General features: G+C 45.1%; 1 protein-coding gene and 1 non-coding gene across 11 annotated transcripts in view; one reads left to right on the top strand and one right to left on the bottom strand.

The window, feature by feature from the left end:
• The window catches only part of LOC142579388 (tudor domain-containing protein 7-like), a 161,449-nt gene that overhangs the window by 118,615 nt on the left and 15,427 nt on the right, over window positions 1-27,407 (bottom strand). For 9 of the 10 annotated variants that reach the window (XM_075689522.1, XM_075689521.1, XM_075689515.1 and 6 more), the window contains 4 exons: window positions 23,362-23,467; window positions 22,487-22,592; window positions 9,066-9,101; window positions 5,238-5,386 (listed from right to left, as the gene is read on the bottom strand). In XM_075689522.1, the coding sequence (XP_075545637.1) occupies window positions 5,238-5,386; window positions 9,066-9,101; window positions 22,487-22,592; window positions 23,362-23,467 (397 nt within the window). The remainder of the gene's footprint in view (window positions 1-5,237; window positions 5,387-9,065; window positions 9,102-22,486; window positions 22,593-23,361; window positions 23,468-27,407) is intronic. The other variant, XM_075689523.1, reaches the window with a different exon arrangement.
• TRNAK-CUU (transfer RNA lysine (anticodon CUU)) lies at window positions 666-738 on the top strand. The gene has a single exon. It is a non-coding gene; the product is annotated as a tRNA-Lys (tRNA).

Below are 27,407 nucleotides of genomic sequence, written 5' to 3'. Positions count from 1 at the left end.
TTAATGCTCAAACTTTAAAACCTCAAATTAACGAAATTCACAATTTAACATAGTTTTCCGCTGCAAGTTGTGGGGATGCGTGACTCTCACGCCTCCCCTGAGATCTAGTTTTCCCGCATGGCTCGTCTCCTGCAGGGCGGCTTCGCCCCCCCGCGTGGCCTGGCGCCCGCGGCGGTCGGGTGGTACAAGCGCGGTGCGAGAGATGGCGCGAGCGTCGCGCCGCTGCGGGGTGACTCGGGCGTCGGGAGACAAGGCGCTCAGGTTGTTGGGTTCGAGACAGGAAGCGGGACGATCGTGCCGCACGTGCAGCGACCCTCTTGCCCGGTCGGCGCGCGGCGGGGACGTCTCCCGCGTGCGCGCCCACCCATGCTTCTGCGAGACCGCCTCGCGTGGCCGCCCTCGAACGCGCCACGATTCGCGTGACCATACACGCGAACGACCAGGCCTTGGGATCCAGCGTGGGGCGAACATATTCGCTCGCTTCCGGTCGCGGTGAGTCAGACTTCTAGATTTGTCGCGCGCCCATCGGCATGTGTTGTGAATAGCAACTCGGCTAGCAGGCACTGATCTATGAAAGGTGCAATAAATGCCCTTGTGATTGTTTGCATACTGTGTACTGTCGTTCCTTTGTCCCAAGAGTACGGGTGTGAGAGGAACCCACATCTGCCCGGCTAGCTCAGTCGGTAGAGCATGAGACTCTTAATCTCAGGGTCGTGGGTTCGGGCCCCACGTTGGGCGCCAGATGTGGGTTCCTCTCACACCCGTACTCTTGGGACAAAGGAACGACAGTACACAGTATGCAAACAATCACAAGGGCATTTATTGCACCTTTCATAGATCAGTGCCTGCTAGCCGAGTTGCTATTCACAACACATGCCGATGGGCGCGCGACAAATCTAGAAGTCTGACTCACCGCGACCGGAAGCGAGCGAATATGTTCGCCCCACGCTGGATCCCAAGGCCTGGTCGTTCGCGTGTATGGTCACGCGAATCGTGGCGCGTTCGAGGGCGGCCACGCGAGGCGGTCTCGCAGAAGCATGGGTGGGCGCGCACGCGGGAGACGTCCCCGCCGCGCGCCGACCGGGCAAGAGGGTCGCTGCACGTGCGGCACGATCGTCCCGCTTCCTGTCTCGAACCCAACAACCTGAGCGCCTTGTCTCCCGACGCCCGAGTCACCCCGCAGCGGCGCGACGCTCGCGCCATCTCTCGCACCGCGCTTGTACCACCCGACCGCCGCGGGCGCCAGGCCACGCGGGGGGCGAAGCCGCCCTGCAGGAGACGAGCCATGCGGGAAAACTAGATCTCAGGGGAGGCGTGAGAGTCACGCATCCCCACAAAGTACAACTTCATTATATCGGGGTTCAACTAACATTTCGCTGAAATATGTATATTTTTGGCAGGAGTCATTGATGTGTCGCTTTGTATTGCCTTGTATGTAATCATTTTAATTAAAAGACAGAAATGAAACAAATTCTAAATGTGTTCTTAACCGTCTGAGGGTCAATGACTTAAATATACGCCATAGCGAACAAGTCCAAAAATGGCCGATGCCGTATATTTACAGCGCCGTCCGTATGTTTAAAAAGCGCGCCAATTTCCTAACTTTTTTTTTTCTGTCATGTGCTGCCACTATGTGGGAATACAGGAAATTTTTTTCGCGCGCCTCCCTCACTCGGTTTTCGTTGCATGGTTTGCTTAAAGGGACCCTGAAACGCTTTTGACGATTTTCTACAAACGTACTGAGTCGTTAGAGTAGGTCCTTCTGATCATTAATTGACACATCTAAGTGCCCCGCGTAAAGCGTGTAATTTATTATAAGGTTTTAAACATGCACATCGCTGCCGATCGCAGCACACTGCTCGGTGGAATTTTAAGCCGCCCCTACCCATATGACCGAAATCACCCATACGACGTCAGTGGGGCGAGCTATCCGATTGGCTGACAAGGGCGCGTGATCGATAATTTGTCCAACTTTATGGTAAACAAATGATATTCATAATAGTTGGAATGTTAGTTAATTTGTTTTTATGAAAAGAAAGTAACATAAAGAGAATGCACAAGAATAATTTTTCAGTACCCTTAAGCACTTCCGGCACACAGCAAGTGTCGTCTGCTTGTGTTACAACATACTCCATTTTGACGAGAGCTCCGCGGTCAGGGTCGGTCTCAGTCTTTTCGCAAGCACTATGATTCGACTTTGTTACCTTGTGGACTGCAAACGTAGCGACTGGCAATATGTCAAGCTGCGACATCGTGTCCCTCTGCAAGGCAGCGTACGAGCGAACTGGCTGCTGCGCATCGGACTGCTGCTATCCGATCGGCGCCAGGATTTGCGCGTTTGTGGCCGTCACTTTACACCGGAAGATTACTAACGCAATAGCGTTTCGCGAGTCCGGTATTAGGGCAAACGCAAGCGCAAGGGGACGGAGTCTGGCCGCTTGGACTGTGCCGTAACGGGATGAGCCATGAGATGAGCAGGAAAGCAAATGTGAATGGTCTGCACGGTGCAGCCACCTGGTGGCACAGAGCTCAACCATACACAGTAGCAGCAGTGAACTGTATGCTGCTGGCGTGTATTTTTCGCAGGAGTGTAATCATCAACACGTTGTTTTTATAAATGTTTAAAATGTTTTACACTTGGTTAGAGCAATATTAGCGCTTTGTTTGGCTGGTTAAGCGCTGCACCAACAAGTGTATAGACCGTGCAGACCAATCAGGCCGCTCACGTACGTCTACGCTAATGTTCCTTCATCAGCTTGAGTTGATGCCTCCAGTCATTTGCCGAAATGACCAGCTTGCCTGTGGTTACAAGAATACAAGACACGGTCGGCGCTACGACAGAATGCTCGCAACGCGCGCTGCTTCGATAGCTCTCGCTTGGGGTCGACCGCCAAGCGGCTAGCGGAGAGGTCTCGCGCGGGCGGGCTCTAAAACAACCGGAAGTGGACGATGTGGCGTCGCATCGTGACGCTGAACCAGTGAAGGCGGAGCTTAGCCCCGCTCGCTCGGCGAACGAGTTGAGGAGGAAAAGCATGGCTAGGGAGGATGGTAACTTCTAATCGCTTGTAGCTTTATTAATACGTAACGCTTCACTTAAATTGTGGTGCGAATGTTCTACTTAAGCTGTACCCTACGCGTCTACAAAATTTGCCCGAACCATTTCAGCGGCCCTTTAAGAGCTAGTTTGCTCCCGTGCGTCTATATACTACCGCTCGCACATTGGCACATGCGCGGGCGAGTGGCGGTTGGTTCCGCGGGCTGTTTCGGCATCTTTCGCTTGCAAAACTGATGGCTATCTCATTACGAATCACTCAAAGGGCTACCGCTTGTTTCTCGCTCGTTTAGTGCTCACAAGGGTGCGCATAGGAAGGATGCCACCATACAAGCGTTTCCGTTGCTTTTTTTTTTTTTTTTTTTTGATACTCGCGAAAACTAATTGCCTCTGGCTGGCGATAAGATGGATTAGCGGAAGTTTGTCACACCTTTTGCTTTTTTGATGGCCACACGACCACAGTTTTCTTGAGTGCGTGCGCCTACGCAGTTCGATTATGCTACGGACGTAAATATTAGTGTAAGAGCAGGATGCACGCCCCCTGCGATTTACATGAACAAACAGCATATCACATCCCAACTTGATAGAAAAAGAACTACTATATTGCCTATGCTGTACATGCACTGTGCTTAACAGCCTACGTGTTTAAACAAATGTAGAGAGAGCCAAACTCGCTCGCACTATGAAACACGGGTGCCTAAATTATTGACTGAGAAGTTGACGCCATTGAAATGAAACCAAACAAAGCAATAAAAATTGGATCTTCCATTACCGTTCTACCAATTTCTATTTAATGGTAACTTCCAGTGTAAGTATATTGCAGCATTCCTGAAAGCCAATGGACCAGAGTAGTTAAATTTACATTTGCACCAAGTTTACTAGCTTGAGTTTCATCCCCCCACCCCCATTGCACCTTTCAATAAATACTCAAGATTCGAAAGTGAGATGAAACAGCTAGCGGTGAGTATGGAAGTGTTGCGTTCAACGATGTGTTCACTATACATTGGCACGCAACTGTTTGGATGTACAACACAGGATGTACTTTCCCTTTACGATTTTTTTTAGCAGCAACTCTTGCAAAAAAAGCCTGATGTGGTGAAAATCTGCCTCTCGCAAATAATCTTCAAGTCCTTTTTGCATTTCCTCCTTGCTAAATAGTTAGCAGGCGTTGTGCCTTGCTCGGTGACAGTCGCCAGCCTGCTTCATCTGTTTCCCTCTCTGCTCATTGCATGTGTGTGTTTTTAACATCGAACACCAATAATCTGTGTGTGTTCAGCTTGTAGCTTCACAATAAGAAAGAACTCGACCATGCTTCATTTAGGCTCAACGGCTAATGGCTGAATCGACAGGTCCAGGCCGGGCTCGTGCAGGCCAAAACATGGCACTTTTGTGCTTCAGTTGGGCCCAGGCCTGAAAAAAATGGTCCGTGCAGTGGTGACTACCATAGAAGCTGTGAAGCCACTGTATGCTTCTGAGGTTCATTGAACAGCACAGAGTTTTCACACGCTGCATGCCAGTGCAGGTGGCATATTTTTATCGAAAATGATACTCTATACAGCCTGACAGCTTACTTGGTCTTAACAGTCGGCCACTGAGATCATTATCCCTTCACATACCAAGCTCATACTATTCCTGTGGCATTTCAGGTTATGCATTTCTAGCGGGCATGTTATCCAATGACATGGGCTTTCGCATTCTGTAAATACAGCACAAGCTCTTGCCGAAAGCTGTGAAATGCTTGACCATGTTAACAAAAATTATTTGGACTGCCAGAACATGGCAACCTCAATAAAAAAATTTAGCTTAGACATGCTTGTAGCTTACAACTTTGTTAAATGAAGGTTTCAGCGCACTTCCATAAGTCGAGGAACCCATGAATAAAAAAGAAGAAAAAAAAGATGAAAACGAGCCCAAACTGTAGTTTCTGAACAGTTGCATAAAGGAATAAAATTTTCCTCTTTGGCCCATAAAAGTGTATCTGCCGTTTAAAGAAATGAAATGAAATTGCAAAGTGGTTATGAATTCTGAGAGTGCATTCATCTGAAAGGCGATATACTCGGCAGCTATATAACTTCTGCTAGTCAGAATTAACTTCCAGACCTCTCAACACCATATCGAATAATGCTTGGCACAAAAAGACTTTATCCCTGTCCCAGAAGCTGAAATAAAATGCTGCTGTGCTCACTTTGTCATTGACTGCTATGTCTGAGGACTGGCTGGTGGTTGAGCTTTTCCGAGACCAGTTGTGTGAATTCTGCACTGGTCTAGTGGATGTTGTGCCAAAACTTCTTTGCTGTGGTGGATGGTATAGCTCGTAGCCTGGTCGTCGCTTGTCTGATAGGAAAGGAAGGAAAACATAGCCAAGGTTCAATGTCAGCAAGAAGAGTCTGATGGTATCACTGAATAAACTGATCGCAAACAAAGGCATACAAAGCATAAGAATTCAGGCACAATACAAACAGGAACAAAGAACAGAGGAAAGGCACTAGCTCTTCAAAAAGGACACTAAAGATAAATGCTACGACCTTAGGCTATTAAAGCATCCTTCCAAAACTCAATTTTGCGTGAATTTCATTGTACCGCGAATATGAAGATATTGTCACCATGGCATAAAACCGCATTTATTCGTCACAGATTCCCAAATTCATCAAAATGGGTAGTTTTCTCAATCACATTGCTTTTTTCGATTGCCCGATGATTCGGTAAATTCTGCGACCCCAGTTGTGTAAGAAAAATCGATCGGTGCCTGTAATTATTTGCATAAAACATCGAAAGTCAATATAACGAAATTCAAAACAAAGCCAATTGCCGATTTTACCTACTTTCATTATTCCAAGGTTTAACTGCATTAATAGGTTCAAACACACACCGTCTTCAGAAGAAAACCAAAAAAAAAAAAACAAGATTCTTACTTGCCACAGCATCATCACAGATGTACAGTTTGCTGTCCAAGCCTAATGTCTTATGCCGCAGCAAATGAACTCTCATTTACATGAGACTTCACATGCATAGGCTGCACATAAATATTACCTGTTGTGCGATCACAAACTGACAAACATTGCAGAAGACAAACAAAAACCACTAAACAACGATTCCTTACTCATTTCCTAATTTTCTTTTTCAATTCATTTGGAAGATTGTCTGCCATGCTTGCAGTCATTCGGTATGCCCTGGTGCATACTAAAAAAAAACTTTTTTTTCCTTATTACTTCAGGGTCATGCGTGATTGACTGATGCATAACTACAGGCCATTCTTTATGTGGTAGGCCTCAAGTATAATTAATTCACTCATCTTTGCCACTATGTCAGTCATTTTATTGTACATCCATACACATTCAAATAATGCAACTTTTTTTTCCACTGTCTCTTTAGCTTTTTCCCTCTGCACACGCACAATGCAAATAAAGAGGTGCATATGTTGTATAGCTGAGCACAGTTGGGAGTTAACACCCACGTAATTTTCCTTCTTCGTCCTTGTTCGTGCCATGCTTCCATTCTAATAATGAATCATTAACAACTAGCCCATCTATGTTGTTCTGGCTGTGAAGGCATATGAAAGTCCAAATAAAGCATGAAAAAAACACTTGGACTACGCTTCACGACAAAAGATAAACCCAACATAGCATACTGCTGCACCAGCACTGCAGCTGCCAGCAGGAATTTAAGCCAGTTTTAAAACAATCAATAAATAAAAAAGCACAAGTGTTCATCGCTATAAGCACAAAAGAAGGGTTTGGTTTTTCATCTTGTTTTCTGCATTACTGACAGAGAAACTTCAAATAAACATAAATTTTGAATTTGCACCCCACAGCGAAAGCAACAATGTCACTTGTGACAATATGCTTGCAATTACACCAACAAAGCATCATAACGGGGAAAAAGACACAGTGCACTGCCGAAAACCAGTGAAGCAGCAGCTGGACACTGGACACACTGGAACATACTGGACCGAACACCAAGTGAAAAGAGACAAACTAGTGCGCAGCAACAGAGGCCGAAACTGTTACAGCAATGCATCTGCAATTCTGTATTACACTATAGCTGATAGCACAAGAAAGTGGCTGGCAAGTTGGCACCTATAGTTTCACATAAAGCTCCGAGTGCAAAAGCAGCATGTCCATTATTTGCAAATGATAATCTATCCCAATAGGTTGATTATATTGTTGCATTTAAGTGCATTAAACTTTAAACTGTCTCTAACTGAGCAGTAAATATTTAACACAACACAAGCACTGTGTGAACTAGTAGTTACAATGTATTTAGAACAATGCACCTAAATATGCAGTAATGAGCCCAAAAATATAAATATATGCCAGACAAAAGAGGCAACCGGTTTACTGGGCCATGTAAAACTTTCCCTGTCGGTTTCTGACAGCCCACAACTTTCTAAATGCAAAAGAAAAATTTCTTTTGCTATTCAAGCACTTGCAACACCCTACTGCATGCAAAAAAAAAAGAAATACAGTCGGTTCTGGATATAAAAAACTTGAACGGGATCGCAGAACAGTTCAATATATTGATAATTCAAAATATAAAGTATGCCTTTCTGAAGCTTATATCCACATATCTCAGAGTTTCCAGATATCGTGAAGCCGTACTGATTCTCTTCTCGAAAACCCTGTAGACCACTCAAAAGTTAACTTATAATTTGCTCATGAACCTTGCAAATCACTCATGCTGCGGAATGGTCTTCGCAACGCTAAGCCTGTGTCACTCTGACAGAAGACCGCAGCGCACCTCGCGCGCCTTGAAGTGCTTGTTGCGCGTTTTCATTAAGAAACGCTAGAAATACATGCACCTTGGAGGCAAACTAGGCTGTATGGATACATGCCATGCCACCATGAGCACACTTAGGCAACATACATAGGCAACAAGCCAAGTGAATGGTTGTCTCGCGTTTCAGAATAGACTTTCTGTCATCCTCGCTTCTTGACCATCCTAAAAAGTATGCGCATCTTTTCATCTGTGCTACTTAGCACTGCAAAGCTTTGTGGCCGATACGTCCCTTCTTTTCCTGCCCTTCCGCTCTGACTCCTGCATTGGTGACTGCCAACACAACATGCACGCTATTAGTTTCGAAAGTGGCATCCATCTTTTCAGAAAATCCAAGTGAGGAAACAAGAATGAAATGCGTTCAGCGTGGACCTGCAAATCGCACAGCAACAAGTCTTGGCCGCCACTGCCACAAAGGGCATTTCCATGAGGTATGGATGTGTCATGTGGTGGTTTCGTTAAATTCAAACTATTGTAAAGATCTGTCCAAGTGGAAGTTGGGGTCGGATTCGTTTTCTTCACTTGTGGATTGCCTCTGTCCACAAGAAGACAAACCTGGAGGCACAGAGCGTCTCCACAGTTCAGCATCCCAAGCCTGCACCACTCAGTGAAGATATTGTGTCATCCACGCTTTCTTGTGGAACACGTATCAAACCGAAAGGCCTTTTGCATTCTTGAAACAGAGTGGCGACCTGCTCTTGCCGTTAACGAACGGCCACAGTTTGCATGAGCCATTCACATGTGCTGCAAGCAAGACTGAGAGCACCATGCTCATTTTTCCTCCATGGCATGTACTGACCTTCAGATTCAATATTTTGTATGACATTCAGTATCTTGTTCGACAATGCCATTTCAAATTTGTCGGCATTAAATATTTACGATGACTCGAGAAGTGATCACATAATCGTTAGGAGAATCTTACTTGCAAGGGTGCAGCATGGCACAGCAAATGATGTGCCAAATGTATCGGTGAACGGGAGTTTGATGTACGCATAGTACATTGGTATACTTTTGCTTGTAATTTGCAAAGGGATTTTACAACTGTTCAATATATCCGAGTTTGATACATCCAGGATCGACTGTAGTAAGCATAAAAGCAGTTAAACTGCAAATACTTATCACTTCGAAAAAGAAGAAAAGGATACTCAAAAATGCTAAAAGCAAGCAGATTCCAAAGTTAAACATGTGGCTTCTATACCCCAAATATTAAAATCAAACAGAAGCAGAATGCAATACTTACAAATGGTATACAATGTATAGGTATTTCTACCATATACTTGTGTAGGCAGAAAAAAAGAAAGAGAGAGAGAGCACCTTCATTTTTCAGTATTGTCATACACATTCAAAAAATACTAGAACGCAACATTCAAGACTGGGTAATCAATACACAGCACTTAGCAGAGATCATGGGAGGGACGCTCTTCCCATATTTTTCAGTGCATGCTGATACGAAGTAATTAGGTAGGTATGTTTAAAGTTGGCGAGCAAGTTGCAAATAAACGTTAACCTTCATATTCCACTTTATTCATCTATAAATGTGCTCTGCACTGCTATGAATTTGCCCAATGGTTTAACGAGGAAACAGCAGTGAAAGCTTTAATGATCAAACACACAAAATAACATTTCCTCAGAAGGTTCGCTTGGCAATGACAACTTTGCCAGGTTGCCTTCACAAAGGTTTGAGCTGTTTCGTATATCGTTACAAATGCAATTTTCTTTGTCTTTGCCAAACGTTATACTTGTGTGGGTGAGTTAGTATTTGTAAGTGTGGGCTATGTGTGTAAAAACACAGTACATTTCTCACAAGTCTGATTCACTTCCATTACAGAAAGCAGCAGCTCTGCATTCATGCCAAATAAAAGACAGTACTTGTTCAATTCCTCTTTGCCTTCTTGCTATGCAATTTATTTTGTTTGCACTTATCTCACGGCGCAGACAAATGAAACACTGCAGTCTTCCCTTGCGTGCCTCAAGCATTTTAGCAACACTCCCAAGTGCAAAGATTTCAAAGCCCAAAATAAACAACGACGACATCATTGCGGGCAATCCACCTATTCAATTTTTTTTATTGTCTTTTATTTTATTGCGTAAGCATTCTTTGGCAAGCTCCCCAGCCTTTTCAAGCGAAAAATGTAATGCCTTGTATCTGCACACAAATACGTAATTTGCAAAGTTAAGACATTTTATCAGTATGACAGTGTAAATGTAGATAACTGATAGCTTCTAAGCAATAAGGAACAAACAAAAGCAAAAGAGTAAAATAAAAAGAGAATACCCATGGAGATAGTTACAGCTCTTTACAAAATGCATGGGAGAGCTTATAGTAATGGGTTGGGTCAACTGAAATTTGAGTGGGCCAACTTGAAATTTGTGGGTGGGCCAACTTACAATATTTGGGGGCGGGCCAACTTAAATTTAGGAGTGGATCAACTTGTGGCCTAACTGAAATTTGAGGGTGGGCCAGCTTCAATTTCAGGGTGGGCCTACTTGAAATTTCGGGCTGGCACAACTGAAATGTTGGGTTGGACCAATTTGGATTTGGGGTGGGCCAACTTAAATTTGGGGATGGACCAAGTTAAAATCTGGAAGTGGCCCCAATTCAAATTTGGGGGTAGGCCAAGGTGAGATTTACGGGTGGCCCAATGTCCAATTGAATGCTGCTGAGCATCCTTCAAGTTATGAACACCTCGCAGGCAAGCGAGCGTGTTGAGAAACTTGGCGGGGTTTAGCATAATAGCGTTAAGGCCCCCGTGTTGTAGAAATTCCGGCGTCGGTGCATCACGTCCAGCGTCGACCGTCGTTTTGGCAAAACTCATTCCAAACCACACATACCCAAGCACGCAGGCCCTCCATGTAGCACAAAGTTACTGAACTAATTGAATTTCTCAAAGTAAAATACGTCAGAAAAATCATAAAGCACGACTTACAACCTACAGACATGATAGCGTGGGATTGTAATTTGAATATACATGAAAACATAATCCTGTTATGAAGAAACTCAAGGACAAACCACTTTTCCGACATTTCTACCATTCACAGAGCTATAATGGCCTCCGAGATTTGCATGTGTCGGCACATGCAAATCTCAAAGGCCACAAAGCGGCATGCCAGGTTCCTTACAACCCCTTGAGATGGTACATGCCTCCACCACATCGCGATCCACGCACAAAGCTGCATTTCTACCAGAGAGCTCACCTTAAAACACAGCGTTCGCCTGGTAAACATTACGGTTACATAAGCTGCAGTTGCTGGGAAGTGTGAGAAGCAGTCAGGGATGTTTGAATGCTACCGTGTTCCACTTTTAAAGGTGAAGCTTAAGAGTCCTCCAAATTTTCATTAGGCCTTACCAAAGCACAGTCAACACACAGGCGAGAGCTAGTGTGGACAAGGAACGCACGCTTAAAGGGACACTAAAGGTTACCAGAAAGTCAAGTTAAAGTGGTAGAGCAATGTTCTAGAACGTCTAAGGCGACAATATAATCGCGAACAGAGCTTTAGTAACCGAGAAATTGAGGTAAATGCATGACACGATTTGAGACCCCCCAGCGACATTCCGGTACTAGCCCGATGACGAAAGGACTCCTCATAATTTGTGTTACTAATACTCAACTACTCGTATTAAAAATATCATTTCATTCGATTATAAGACGGAAAAAAATGCTACTTGTCTACGTCTATTCGATTCTAAGAAAAACTAACATTTTGACGTTACCCTTCAGTAATATGGGTGTTCGAAACTTTTCGTTTTCGCTCGACTCTGCGCGCTCGACTCTGCGCCGCGCACGCTTTGGAGTTTCAGTAGTTTCGTTATCGCGTCATGCTGTGAGGGTTCTGCTGGCTCGTGAAACTTTCATTTGGAACAAGCAGCGAGAATGCCACGTCCATGTGATGTCGTGGGAAGCCCTCGTTGCTTTCCCGCTCCGGAGAACTGGTGTCGAGGCCGCCGTCGTAGTACGAAACGACGCCGGCAGTGCGAGCCCTCAGCAGCAGGTCGCACTCGTCGGTGCTCAAATCGCTGAAGTTGAGCCCACCATCGCGAGCCAATCTGTCGGTGTCAGGGTCCATTGCGACGAGCGTCGAAGTTAGCGTCATAGAATGAAGTACCAGCTTATGGGCGTCTTGCGCTGGAGTTTGAGGTATAGTAACGGCGCCTGGTGGCGGTGCGGGAAACGACATCTGGGTCGTGCCAGCTTAGGTCGTATTGAGCCCTGGCTGTAGCGAAGCACGTTTCTAGGCCGAGTTTTGCGTCGATTCGCACATTTTTATGCCCTGTTGCGAGTGCGAAAAGGCTCGTCGCTTCTCATAGAACACGCCGACCACGCTGCGAGCTCGCCGCAGCCTATAGTTTAACGAAAACGGACTCTCCGTGTGCCGTGGGACGTAATGTGGGACGTAATTCGTTTCTCCTTCCGCTAGCCACCATACTCCCGCTTTCGCTCTGCTGTCGGCTCTGTCTTGGCTCTGTTTCTGGCCGCGCGTTCGCGTTTTACGCAGAAAAGCCGTAGCGCCGTCTGCGGACGCCGTTCTACTCACCGATGGCGCAACGTCACTATGAGACCATGATGTCAGTACTCCTCGATCGGAGGGCGGGCGATTTGAACTGCGCTAGAGGTACGCGGATGCTTCAGAACGCATTTTCTCTTAAAATAAGTCTCTCCTTGGCACGAAACAAGCGTTTCGAGGTTTCTGTGATGGTATTTCAACAGTCCACGTTGACTTAATTGTAACCTTTAGTGTCCCTTTAACAAAGGTTTGCAAGAGCGACAGCGAGAGTGACACTGCATCGCGGTGATGCCCTCTCCCCTCTCGCAATGCCTCACGGGCTACTGCGGCAGCTGGTGTTCCCTTTCAACCACTCTGCTCCGTCGAGGCACACTCATGCCTGGCATTACGGCTGAATTGGTATAAATACACTGAAGAGGCCAGATGCGGCGAGAATATCTGAAAATTCTCTGCTAAAGCCTAAGCATCCTTGGCCACCAGAAAGGCCATGGGTAGACACGCATGGGCCAAACAATGCTTACACATTAGTAGACAATTCTCGGAATTTCTGTAGCTTTTATTAGTTCTGTGCTAATACTGAGCTAACTTTCTTGCCTTGCAGGCGCATGCAATGTACAACGTGTATATTAAACCATTTTTCACAAATAATTTCTAGTTTATAATGCTTCTGTTGTCACTTTCTTTCATCTTCATAACGCTGTTAGTTTTAACCACGAACATTTGATGAATTCATGTTCAGTGTACTTGAATACAGTCAGCCACTTGCTAATTATATGCCTGAAGTTGGTTGTTCTTCTTGATGATGTACAGTGTTTAGTGGCACAAGGGCTAAATATGGCCACAAGCACCAAGAAATGGTATAGAGCGATCGATGGATGAAAAGCGTTAAGTAGATGTAACGTAGCTGTACAGAGGCGTAAAAGTGATCACTGCATACCGTACTTATGTGCATAATGATCGCACTCGCGTAATGATTGCACCCCTGAATTTTCTCGTCAAAATTCTATTATTTTTTTTTTCTTTCCCACGTAATGAGTGCACCTTGAACTTGCCGCAGCGATATGTTGTGTGCCAAGTCTAGCTAATTATGAACGCACTTGCCATCTGTCAAATGCTATCAAATGCTATGCGAACGACTCTTCAAGACATACCAAGCAGTCTGCAGGCACAAAACAGATTCTTAAGCAGATGCCCCATTTCATTCCTTTCATTCTTTCCACACTTCCAAGGAAAAAAAGAAAAAAGCTACAACCAAACTTGCCTTGGCTTCATTATTTGTAGGCTTTATAATGGTTGTGGTCAACAGCAACAAAAAGGATGCCTTTCGATTCCTCTCGTCTGCACTCATGGGCACACAACAAATCGTGAACGGCAACAATAGTAGCCACATTTACATTGATAGGTTAAAGGTGTACCCTATTCATACGCCAACACTTGTGAAACAGCTAAAATATTCACCCATCCTTAGCAGAAATGTGCCATATCAGGATAGTAGTGAAGACAAATGCCACAGTTTCCACAGCACGCCTGCCATGCATTTCTATGTCACTGTCATCTAAGCGTGCCCATCTTTGTTTCTGTCCCCTCAAAGTGGACATGGCTACATTATTGCCACAAACTTGTCAATATTAACTATATTAATCATTAGTGCTACAGGAAGAAACTGTTTCAATGCGCATAATGTACTCACGAAAAGAAAAAAGATTCGGCGTGTTCGGCTTGCTCCGCCGGCCACCATTTTTGTTTTGTGTCCCGCACTGTTACAGCAGCAGCCGCCTGTTTGTTGACCTTTTGTCATCCCGCAGCAAATGCGGAAAGAAAATTTTTTTGTTCTTTTCGCGGGAAATATGACCTGCGTAATGATCGCCTTCCTGAATTTGCAGCAATTTTTCTGACAGAAAAGTGAGATCATTATGCGAGTAGATACGGTAATCCAAGAAAGTTTGTGGGGGAGGGGGGAGGCCTTGCTCGGTCTCTGACAGAAATTCAAGGGCTGTCGTCCCCGGGTTCGGTAGCCAGCGAGCTAGCGAGCTAGGCCTATACCGTCTCCCAGAGATGACAGGGCCTGGCTTGCTCATTTGATTTTGTTGGCATCAATAAAATCAAATGTATTGCAATTTAAACATGACATGATTGTGTACATGTTGAGCTGACCAACATAGGCACTTTATTATGAGCTGGACGCAGTCATGTCGCAAGCGCCACTGGCCCGAGCCTGCTAGGCCTGCCGGCTCCTAGTCATCGACGGCTGTCAACGGAGCAGACATGGCGGACATGGCCTTGCGGTAGCACATCAATTCTGCTCACATAGTTGCGTTTATATTGGTATCTTTTGTTTAAAGCAAGAGAGCTGTGCAAACACGTTTGTTTTTACAGTATTTGTGAAGTCGTTCCAAGTGTCCATGCAGGGGCGCCAGTTCTGGGCAGAGCTACGGGCCACTTACTCATTCGTATCATGTGTCCTGAATCGTCGAATGTGGCAAGTCAGACTCCGACGCATGACAGAGTGCATGCAAAATCTCACCATGTGTCTCACGCCATGTGACACTTCAAGCATTTGACCAAAATGGTGACTGACAAACGCTGTGGCTATGCAAATACGTGGCTATGGTGAACTATTGAGCCTCTGGAGAACTGCGGCTAAACAACAAATTTATTTCTCATTTTATGTAATTTAATATGCAACTGCATAAAAAGTTAGACAAAGAAACTGTAGCCAAGTGGTCCAGTGAAAATGCATTCAGCAGTGAACAGGGTGAAGGAAGGGTGGGGACACTTGCTCGTTAGGTGGCGCCAATTTCAAATCATTCGAAATTGGAGGGGACTGGCAGGGGCGCTTGCTCGGAATTTTACGGTAGTGACTGTTGGAATCATTTTTTTATTTTGGCAGTAATCTTTTTAATTAAATGAGTTGAAATTTGCAAAATTATAAAAAGAAATTAAATAATCATGTTTACAACTCCATAGCTCAGCAATAAAAAACAATATCACAATTCTGAATCAGAATTTAATATCATATCTAAAGCACACCAAACATATATTATACACCCCTGTGAAATATATTACTAGTTGTGAGTAAGTAGTTGTGAGTTGTGAGTAACATAACCTAACCTAACCTTAAGTCACTAAAATTTCTTTTTTTCTAACCTTTCTTTCTCGAATGCAACAAATTTCGTTAAAATTGGTTCAGGGGCCATCTCAAAAAAGAATTTCTAAGACAACCTCCGCATATTTTTAAAGGGCCCCTGGCCAGTACCCATTGCAAATTTTGATTATACACTGGAAGCTGTAAAGAGCCATGTAACAAGCATTTTACCTAAATAATTTTTCTGATCGTATCATTACTGGAGAAAGTAGAAGAAATTAACTGTTCTTTTATTATGCCGCCACGAGACAAGCGACACTGCCAACGGAGAAACGCTCTCTCCCTCTGCCTCTAGTAACGTTCACAAGTGGTGTCCCTTCCTCGTCTCCTCCCATATCAGAGCCGAGGGACGTACTGAGGCATAAGCTTAGACTCCTTTCTTGCAGCATTGTGCTTTCTGCATTGGATGATAAGTCCTGGTTAGTGACGAAACATGCACTGCAAAGAGGAATGTGTGTATGTGAACATAGCTCTCTGGCTGGCAGCAAGCTGCCTCAAGAGTGAACGAGTATGGCTTTTGGTTTGAAATTTCAGCCGTTTTTACAGCACCCAGCACCATAGTACTTTTGACATGATTGTCACCACGTTATGTATACGCTGAACTTGTTTCTTAAAGATGGCCAAACATGGTGAGGGGCCCTTTAATATGTACGCAATACATAGTAAATGTCATTATTTTCATTATTAATTTAGATTTTGATGTGTTGTCTTGGTGTTCACATATCTCAAGGGGATATTACCGTATTTACTCGCATAATGATCGCACTTGCGTAATGATCGCACCCCTCAATTTTGTCGTAAAAATTCGATTTTTTTTTATTTCCCGTGTAATGATCGCACCCCAAACTTTCCGCAGCGATATGTCGTGTGCCAAATCTAGCTAATATTGATCGCGCTTACCATCTGTCGAATGCTACGCGAACGACTCTTCAAGACAAACCAAGCGGTCTGCATGCACCAAATATTATTAAGTAGATGCCTCATTTCATTACTCTCATCACTTTCTGCACTTCCATGACTAAAAAAAAGCTGCAACCAAACTTGCCTTTATTATGTGTAGGCTTTATAATGGTTGTGGTCAACAACAAAAAAGGCGACTTTCGATTCTTCTCATCTGCCCTCGTGGGCACGCAACAAATCGCGAGCGGCAACGATAGTAACCACGTTTAGATTGATACGTTAAAAGTGCACCCTATTCATACGCCGACGCTTGTAACACAGTTAAGATACTCACCAACCCTTAGCGGAAACGTGCCGTATTTGGATGGTAGTGAAGACAGATGCCGCAGTTTCCGCAGCATGCTAGCCACGTGTTTCTATGTCACTGGCAGCTAAGCGCACCCATCTGTTTGTCCCCTCAAAGTGGACATGGCTACGTTTTTGCCGCAAACTTGCCGATATTAACGATATTATTCATTACTGATGCAGAAGAAACTGTTTCAATGCACGTAATGTACTCACGAGAAGCAAAAAAAATCACGTTCGGCGCGTTCGGCTTGCTCCGCCGGCCGCCATCTTTGTTTTGGTGTCCCGCAGCAAACGCGGGCCGAAAAAATTATTGTTTTTTTTTCGCGGAAAATTAAACCCGCGTAATGATCGCACCCCTGATTTTGCGTCAATTTTTCTGAGAAAAAAGTGCGATCATTATGCGAGTAAATACGGTATACAGTAGACTCTCGGTGATATGATCATGCCCAATGCCAATTTTGGGATGATAAGAATTGTTCAAAAGCCTTAGCCCAAGTCCATTAGCCTAAAACGTGCTAAAGTTCAGATGTTGCGAACCACTGTTCGAGTCACAGCGAATGATACAAACAACCGAGCTGCTTTATGATCCCCGGTGGAGCTTGCGAGGAGGCATCGGCACGGTGGCAGCATCTGGCACTGGCCGTTTTCAGGTCAACGTAGGAGCCATGCCAATGCACCAGTCGCATTCCTGTTGTAAGGGCAACTTACGTGACTCTGCCTTCACTCAAACTTTTCTACCTTTGCACTCGTCAGATCGCATAATACGACATAGCTTCGCCGTCGCAAAGTACAGACTTTCTTATGCACAGATCATGTCCTTATTACCATCAGGCATCAGTTAGAACGCAACAACAAAAAATGCTTGAGATACCTGGCAGATCTTGAACTGTCAGCCTCAAAGCACCCAAGGTGGGCAGCTTGTTACTACCAAATTGTGTGCCTAACAAGTGAGTCACTTATTAAAATACTGTGGAGTTCTCACCCGTGCTCTTGGGACAAAGGAACGAGAACACAGTAGTGCAAACAATCACAAGGGCATTTATTGCACCTTTCATAGACTAATGCCTGCTAGCCGAGTTGCTATCCACAAAACATGCCGATGGGCGCGCGACAAATCACGGAAGTCTGACTCACTGCGACCGGATAACGAGCGAATATGTTCGCCCCATCCTGGTCACCAATGCCTGGTCGTTTGCGCATATGGTCACGCGTACGGCGGCAAGTTCGAACGAGGCCTCAAGACAGTCTTGCAGAGGCATGGATCGGCACACGCGCAGAATGTTCGTACCGTTTACCAACCCCAAGAAAAAGAGGAAGAGCCTTCTCTTTTCCACGCCCAAGTAACCTCGCTGTTAGGTGGCGTTAGCAGAGCCACACTCACGCCATCTCTCGCAATGCGCTTCAACCCCACCAAGTGCCGCGGGCACCAAGCCACGCGGCGAAGATGGATTACAGGAAACGGGAGCTATGCGGGAAAACAACATATCAGGGAACGCGTGAGAGTTGCGCATCCCCACAATACGCGTCAGCCAATAGGGGCACTCGCTGCCTGGCTCACAAATTGTGACCCTACAGCCTAATCTCGTTGATTCAAACATGCTTAACTTAAACTTCCGATTTATTCAAACTGACACTGTGGTCCCATCAAAGTTATGTGTATTCCAATGGGCGAAAACACCCGGTAATTCCAACACGCAAGCATTTGCAATGGTTCATTCAAACATACCACGCTCCCACAATGCTCTCAGCAGCGTACCAAAAGGCGGCGGCACCTCCAAGCAACGGTGTTTTGACCCCGCCATAGAGGAAAAGCATAGGAGAGACCCCTCAACACCGCGCAAAGAAAAAAACAACTGCGGCGGAAATTTCATCTCTCTCAAATGGCGATGTCAATGCCGTAATGCCCCAGCCACACTTTGGCAAAATACGCGCCAGAGGAGGGATAAGTAATGGGCCGATGTTTCACGGTTTGCCGCCACGAAGCAAGCTGCGAGCAGAGGAGACCAATGAGAGCGGCCCCGACAGTGACCTATGCAGGGGAAACTGGTGTTCAGCGGACCTGCCCGATCGCTCTATTCATACTCGCATCTGGTTCAGCTGGACCGCTTGTTTTGCAATATCATCTGCTCGCTTAGCTCGCACTCGCGCTTGCTTTGGTTGGCTTGGTTGGGTCTCATTCGCGCTTGTTTTTTTACAATAGCAAGTTTAAACCGAGACATCCCGATGTTGTTGGAGACTGTGCAACACATCCAATTCTGTACAAACCAGACCCTGAAAACAAGGACGTGAAGGTAACACGCAGTACCTCATTCTCCTTGTCTTTCGAATGCGGCGACGCCGCAAGAGAAGGGAGCACACCAACAAGATTATTATCAGTGGCAATGACTTTCATCAACTTGACAACACATGACTCGCATTAAGAATGCAGGATGAAGAACGTAAACACAGCGTTAACCTGTCAGCAGCCAAAGAAAAAAGCACGCAAGCACGCAGAGGGAAGCAGCGGCAGAGGCCCAGTCCTGCCTCGGCAACTCCACTGCTTTGGTGGCAGTAATAGGTGGCAGAGGTATTTAGCGCCATCCATCAAGCTGGCTGGAAAGCAAATCTGCTTCCCTCCCACCTTCCTCACAACTACACTCCCCTTGCCCTCCCTCTAAACTCCCTCGTAACTCCCTCCCCTTCGGCGGTCTCCTCCCGGCCCGGCGCTAGCATAGCCAGCAGCACTCCCTAAAGTTCAATTTCTGCCTTTTCGGGAAGCGAGCGTTAGCCAGTATGGGCAGTTTCAGGGTCCTCACTCACTGTATGCTTGTGCACTGCGATATTTGATGACTCGCACCATTCGTGCATCACGCTATGGTGCAAGAAAGAATACTTCAAGAACAAGTCCTTTTAATTCAAGCTTTTTCTCATTCAAACAAATTTTCGGGCCCCTTCGAGTTCGAATTATTGAGATTAGACTGTACTTGTCCCTTTTTGTGCTAGTTTTCTTCTTTTGTACTATTTTATTTTTGCATCAAGAAATGCAGCGCTGCAATCTGAAGCTCCAATCTCTCATGTTTCCGGCAATATCAACATGGCGACATGGCGCGATCAGCGGTGCGAAAGCACCTCCCGAAGCCCAAGTTTCTACCTAATTTCGAAAACAACACATTAAGAAGTAAAATTTGTTTCATGTTCTGCTTTGTATTTCTTTGTAATATTTCACTATGAGATAAAGGAAGTCTTAGGATTGCAGAAAAAAGAATTCATTAAAAAATGAAAATTTTGACCGAATTGACAAGCTTACAAATTTCAGGTTGCATGAATCTTTTGCGCCATCTCGAGAGATTCGTATCATCAATATTCTGCTGTACCTGTATAGTGAACACCAAAAGTTTTCATAGCATGGAAGCAACGCGCCTGTTTGTTAACCTTGCGATTTCTCCATAAGGCAAAGAGTATAAATAAGAAAGGTGGTACAGTAAAACCTCGTTAAACCATACCCGCTTAAACAGTAGTTTCGTTTTAAATGTAGTAAAGTCAAATCCCCGACTCAGCGGCCATTGAACATAATGTGTTTTGTATCCGCATAAACCGTACCAGCTTATTGCGTACGCATCGGTTAAAACGTAGCGTTTCCACTTTTCGTCGCGCAAACACGGCGGTGCGTCGTCTACATCGGGCGGCCTGGCAAAACAAGCCTCAGAGATCGGAACAACGGCCTCCAAGCGCCCTGTGCGTTTGCACATGAAGCCTCATCAACATCAACATCATTTCGACGCCGTGGCAAAGAGCGTTATGGCGTCGTGCATGCCGAAGCTCGGATAAAAAAGACCCCGGGTGCTCAGCATAGAAGAAGAATTGGACATCGTCCGTGCTATCAAACGTGACACGAAGTTGGCGCTGGTACGCGACGGGGATCTGCTGTTGACTACGGTGTGTGGCATTTGGAATGCGAAGTTTCTCGGCAGCGCTGCTGCGACCGCGAAGACATGTCGGCTACGAGGCTCGACTTTTTGCCATCGTTGCCCCTGTTGTTGCCAAAGTGCCGACTAGCGACAGTGATGAGGACGACACGAAAGCGACAGCACGGGCAATTCAGGCCCTACAGTAGCAGAAGCTGCGCGTTACGTCAGCCTCATGAATGCAATCATCGCGACGAGAACAGGGGCGCGATAACGTAACTCTATTCCAAACGAAAAGTATTCAAAACTCCGGCACCCAGCAACGAAAATGCGCCCCCGGGACTTCTGCAGCACTACTGCGCGTGTGCACGGAGAATACGTAACGCCAACGAGGAATCTGCCATGCGAGTGTTTGCCGAGAAGAGGGGGCTGGCTGAAAAGCTGGCACGCAGCTTCAGTAAGTTTGAAGCCGCTGTCGTCGTGCTAGGCCGCCGCGGCATCAAACGAAAATAACACTTTTGTCGCGCGAAGTGAATAAATACTGCATGTTTTTTTCCCCTTTCATCGCACTCTCTCTGAGTTCCGTTTTCGACAGGTAAGTGGGCGATGTCATGCTATTTCGGTTAAACAGCACTACCGTTTAGTACGTAGCTTTTCCGAGCTCCGGCCAACTACGGTTTAACAAGGTTTCACTGTAGTTGTACAGGGATCTATTCACTGATTTTTTGAAAATTACTGAATAGAGAGAAAATTTTACTGATAGCTTAAGGCTTTCCTATTGTAGCTCTGCTGCAAAATTGATTAATAGTACGTGCAGAATGCATCGGAACATAGATGTCAGGACATTGGTTTGTATTGCTAGTAGTATGTGGACACATAGTGTGTTCTCTTTTTTTTTTTTTGTGTTGTTGTTAAAGAATAATAATCTACATCAGGCAATCAGCAAGTGGCTTAGTGTATTCAAACACACTGCACATGCACTTATCAAGTGTTCATGATTAAAAATAACAGCATGATGAAGATGAAAGAAAGCGACAACAGAAGCACTATTAACTAGAAATTATATGCAGAAAAGGTTTAATATAAGCGTCTTGCTCTAAATGCGCCTGCAAGGCAACAAAGTTAGCTCAGTTACTGAATAAATAATAAAATAAAACATAATAAATGTTTTAAAAAAGAAAATGCTGCATAGTGTTTTCACAAAAAAGTTTAACACCTTTCTCATTTCTGTCCTATAGTGACTGATCTAACTGCAATCCCATGTCGCATTCACTTCGTTGCCTTGTGGCGCATGCAGCATAAGACGTGTACAATAAACCCTTTTCTGAAACAAATTTCATGTTGATATCACTTGCTTGCCTTCATGTACATCGCACTCTTAGCCCTAATTATAAACTAGTACCAACACGTCCCGATTTTTTCTCTTTAGTCGGATGCATTTCCTTACACGAAGAACCTTTAAGGGTTAAGTTCAGGAGTCCAAATTTTTAGTTGTACCAAGCGAGAAAAACTGAAATTCTTAATCGCATGTTTTTTTGTTATTGTTTTGTCAATTTTTTATGAAGCTTAAGATGCAAGGAATCTGTTAAAACTAGGTTATCGACAGACAGAACTATTGTTTTTGTTTTGTTGTTGCTGGTTTTCTTTTTGTAAATTTTTAATTATGCTTAAGATGCAAGGAATGTGTTAAAGCTAGGTTATCAAAAGACAGAATGAAATGGCACATGAAGGGGATTTTTTGTGTGCATGTGTTTTGTTGTAGGTGTAAGATACTGTAGCTTTTTAGTTTCATGAGCAAAAAAAATTAGTCCATTCTTGCACAACTACCCTTTTGAAAGTACACAAACACACAAAAGGAATTGCCGTAAAAAAAGGCCCAACCTCCAGAGGATGTAGGCGGAGGTCTCGACCGTGTGAGCTTGGAAAGGAGGTGGTTTGGCCGGTACCCAGCATTATATTGACCTGAAGGCCGCCGATATGACTTTCGCTGAAACCAGACAAAGTGCAACAAATGACAAGAGTGAATGAATCGACCCAATTTCTTTAGGCGTACACTGACCAAAGCCAAGCCTCATCACAGACACTACAGAACCAGTAGCAGACATTGTAGGGTTACATGTCAGCTATAGTACAACATAGATCAAGACAAAAATGATAACAGTTCAATACAATCACACTGTGTTATCGTCTTTGTCATCTATGTTGCATTGAAGCCAACGTATGTTACAGAACTAGTTTTGGCAAAGCCTGGCAAGATCACTCCTTCAGCCCACTCATAGCATTTGCTTAGAAAGAGTAATACGACATTACCAGCTGAAAGGCTAATTTTCTGTTTCAAACTTCCCTCTAACGTTCAGACTAAAAATAAACACAAGACATGACAGATGCCTTTTCTTGAATTTGGTGCTTTCTGCAGCTAGCTACTGTACTTCTGCAGGAAAATTCACAAAATAAAAATGTTAATTTACTTTCAAATACAGCTGAACTAATAAACTATCAACCAGCCTCTACCACTTTTTGTGATGTCCCGGGGAGCTGATTCAGAAGTTGTTGAATGAAATTAGCAACTGCCTCCCTCTTCATCCTTCTTGACATACCCAAACTTCCGCACTCATTAGAACAGGCATATCTGCCATTTCTAAAGTATATTATACCACTCCAGCATGATATCACAAATTTCCCATTCATTTTTATTAAAGCAAGCACTTGAACCTGCACAACGCGTGACTGCAAACAAGAGATAGCGATGTACTTACTAATACGGGTCTGGTTTTAGCAGACTTCTGGCCTCTCACCATCTGAGCGACATGAGCAGTTGATTCGCTGACCACCACGTGCACCACAGTGTTCCCCTCCGCATTCCTGCAAGGAGGATTGCTTGTTTGAAATGAAGCCAAGCAGCTCATATCAAATTACATTTCTGCTATACAATTTGTAAACTTCTGCAATCACAACAAATCCACAGAACAGCCTAAAGCATCAAACGACTGGAGAATTTAAAGTAATAAGTGAAGTGTGCAAACGTATAGCCTCAGCCATTTAGGCACAACACACACCTAAGAGCCTAGAAATTCAAACAAAGGTTAACGGTTGCGTCTTGGCGATAGCATCAGCCTCCTAGGCGATTACTAGCAATGTCCTCGTCAGAGCCGTGACATCAGCATAACATACATAGTATTCCTGCAAAAGTGGCACTTTTTCTTCCCGATCTTGACAAGGTGCAGCCCTGGCATGGGGGTGGCCCACATCAGCCCAATTTTTCTGCCCATTCGTATTTCCCATAGTTCCTTTGCAGGAAAAGAGTGAGCATTATCGTCTTCCTGGTGCTCGTCTAGTCCACCACTGTTACTGTCGCCACAACTCGGGCTCAATTCAGCACCACATTTATGAATACAGTCAGCCTCCATGCCATTCAGGCACTACAAATGTCTGTGGCATTAAAGCTTTTCACAACAATGCCCAAAGACACTGCACAGACTAGCTCAAATCAGGGCTTGCACTTTATTGCCCTGCATTTTCAAGCTTGCTTTTATAAAATTTTGGGCTGTGAATTTATGGGTGCGACTCTTACACCACTATGGTCTTTACTCGACTGTATATGGTAAACTTATGACCAGTAATCACAAGAGAACCCCAAGGAAGCTGACCATTCTATAGGAGCAAGTTTGTGAAACTACGAAGGTCAAGCGCATACCCTCTTAAGATTTCTTGGCAACTACTTAAAGGGCTGCTGAAAGTTGAAACGGTTTTATGTCGTACACCTCGACAAAGAGGGTGGGGTATCTCTCAAGGAATGCTTTCTCACAAGAATTTTTGTAAAGCAAATTTAGCGCCAGTGAACACGGACAGAAGGAAGACGACACCACAATGCGCTAACTTTAACAACCCGATTTTCAGGAAACACCCTCCTATTTAACCCATACCCAGTGGCGCCGTCTCATCCAAATTTTAACCATCCAAAAAAGCCAAATCCGTATCTAACAAGTCAACCGAAGGGAAAGTAGTGTGTGTTTGTACACTAATGTCAAAATCATTTCATAGTCCCTTTAAAGGGCCCATGAACCACCCCTCGGGCTTGGTGAAATAACTTAGCCCGCGGGTAGCATACGCTGTTGTGAACATCTCAGCCAAGTTTTGCTGTCGTACGCAGTGCATGGAACTGGCAAGCAGATCGCTAAGTCACCTTTCTCTTAAACACTCTCTTTTCAACAGAAGGCCCTGTTCTCACTCTCTTCTAGACGCCCTATTTCGTTATCGAACACACTATTTCGTCATTCCCTTAGACGGCTGCTCTTGGCCAATAGCTGACATCAAGCTGCAGTAGGCTATATGGCTAGATACGTGGCCACAGCGGGATGCTGCCACGAGACCACTGGCTAAGTGCACTGCGGCTCACTGAGGACAACCACGTTTGGGTTATGTTTAGCGTGTCGTAGGCACCAAAGGCGGAAGTCGTGGCGTCTACGTTAACATCTCAAATGAAATTTGAACTGTGCACCATGGTGACATTTAGAAGGGGGAGCATTGTAGGAACCCCCCACTGCGCCGTAGCCTTCGCCATGCAAGGCATTGAAGAAGGAACAGGAGCACAGCAGAGGTCATGTTTGATTGCCAATAACTCTGCCTCTGCTGAATGCATTGAAGTACTTTTTGTGGCAAAGTATTTCTGAAATAGCCTATTTTCACTTCAAATGCCTTTCTCCACTTCGATAAAAAGTGGTTCAGGGCCCCTTTAAGAAGCCCGACACGCTTGGGCAAACTAAGAAACACGTTTTGATCACATCATTTCAGCAGCCAACTTCGCCAAGTCATTCTTGGTGCCACTTCTTACAGGTGTGGGAATGCCCAAAATCATTTTGTAGCAATTTTTGGAGCAGATAAAATTTCATTCTGGAGCAGATTGGAGCAGACAGATTCTGATTTTGGAGCAGTCTGTAGCCCATTTATCTTGCTATCGGAGCCATTGGCTGAGCCAGAGGGGGGGAGGGGGGTCACAAAAAGTGAGTGAAACTTGCATCATATGATACTGTCGAAGTTCTAGCGCAAAGCTCCGTTCCTTTATTTTTAAATCTAGAATATTACAGCATCCCCGCAAGGCCAAAAGCGCAATTAAGTGATAGGAAACTTGCAAAACAGTGCCCTCCCTCACAGATGTAGCCATACCACTCACTAGAAGGTCTGCTTGGAAAACAATGGTGATCTTCACTGTTACCTGGGCTACAAGACTGGCCTCGTTTTTAGCGCTGTTCGTTTTACCAAGTCATGTACCAATCTACATACATTATATAAATGCATAAATTCGTAAAAGAAATTTTATTTTTTTATCACTTTTAAAAATGGCATAAGGATGACAGCATAATTTGATGCGAATTGGCTACAAAATGTGCATCCTCGTTAAAGCATTCATGTCTGGGGAGTTTCTCTTTACGTGGTGTACAACCTCCACATTTACCGTATATACTCAAATCTAGGCCGACCCCGATTCTAAGCCGACCCCCTAAAGTCCAAAGCCAACAAAAAAAATATATTACCTCGAATGTAGGCCGAACAAAAAAAAGCGAGGACAGCGTTCACAAAATGCAAACAGCATTTATTGAATCTGAACGTGCAGAGCTCATTCAACATTGTCGTCGCTGTGTTCCTTGTCACTGTCACCTTCAAACAGTGCACTATCTTCGGTATCGTCAAGCGCATTAGATATGCTGCACTTTTTAAAGGCCTGCACGATCAAAGTACCTGAGATGTCATCCCACGCTGCACCTACCCAGCCTGCCAGCTGCGATAGCGATGCACGTTTGATGCGGCCCGTTGCAGTTAGCATGTGATCTTCGTCAGTCAACCAGTCCGTGTAATATTTCCGCAGACGATCCTTGAAAGGTTTGTTAATGCAGACACCAAGTGGCTGCGACTGGCCCATCATGCCGCCCGGTATGACAGCGAGGTTCGTGTTCGCTTGGGCGAGCACAGCCTTCAAGTTGTTGGTCAAGTGCCCATGGTAAGAGTCGACGACAAGGAGCGAGCAATCTCACGCCGTCACAAAGTCACCACACAATCTTAACCCACTCTTCCACCATCACAACCGTCATCCACCCGTTCTCATTTGCCCGCACAATGACATTTCTTGGGAAAGTCTCTCGAGCAGGCAGTGTCTTCCTTTTAAATATCATATAAGGAGAAAGTTTATGTCCATCAGCTGTGCAGCACAACATCACAGTTGCACACTGCTTCTCGTAGCCTGCAGAGCGCACCTTCACCTCCTTGGCACCCTTTTCGAAAATTCCCGGTGTACGCCACTGGCATATCAAAATACACAGCCATCTGGTCGGCGTTGCCGACTTGCCCAAGGTTGCAGCCTGTCGCTTCTCTCTTTCACAGCACGTAGTGCTGAAAAGCTATCAGCTTTTCTTCGAAATCGCTTGGCAGCTTCTGGGTGATTGAAGTGCAATGTCAGAGGCTGAAGCTGAAGTGCTTCATGAATTTCTGAAGCTAGCCCCAGCTGGCTTTGAGATCCTTTGGCGTTAGGCCTCGCTCCCTTGAAAGTTCCCTAGCTTTCGCTTGGAGCACTTCTGTTGTCACTGGAAGGGCAGCTGCTCTCTGCGTCCGAACAAAGTTGGCCAAAACTGTCTCCACTTCGTGGTGATGGCCTTTCTTTGGTCCGCTAAATGCCATCCTCGTTGTGGCGCACGCAAAAAACTGTTATCGTTGTCCCCTCCAACGACAGACATTTTTCTCGTCGACGCCGAAGTCCCGCCCGGCTTGAAGGTTCGACAATGCCTCTGCGGCTATCACAACTTTTCGCTTG

The sequence above is a fragment of the Dermacentor variabilis genome, chromosome 4, assembly GCF_050947875.1.
Source record: "Dermacentor variabilis isolate Ectoservices chromosome 4, ASM5094787v1, whole genome shotgun sequence".
Classification (NCBI taxonomy): Eukaryota; Metazoa; Arthropoda; class Arachnida; order Ixodida; family Ixodidae; genus Dermacentor; species Dermacentor variabilis.
The sequence above is the reverse complement of the archived record's forward strand: the minus strand, read 5'-3'. Positions and strand labels throughout refer to the sequence as shown.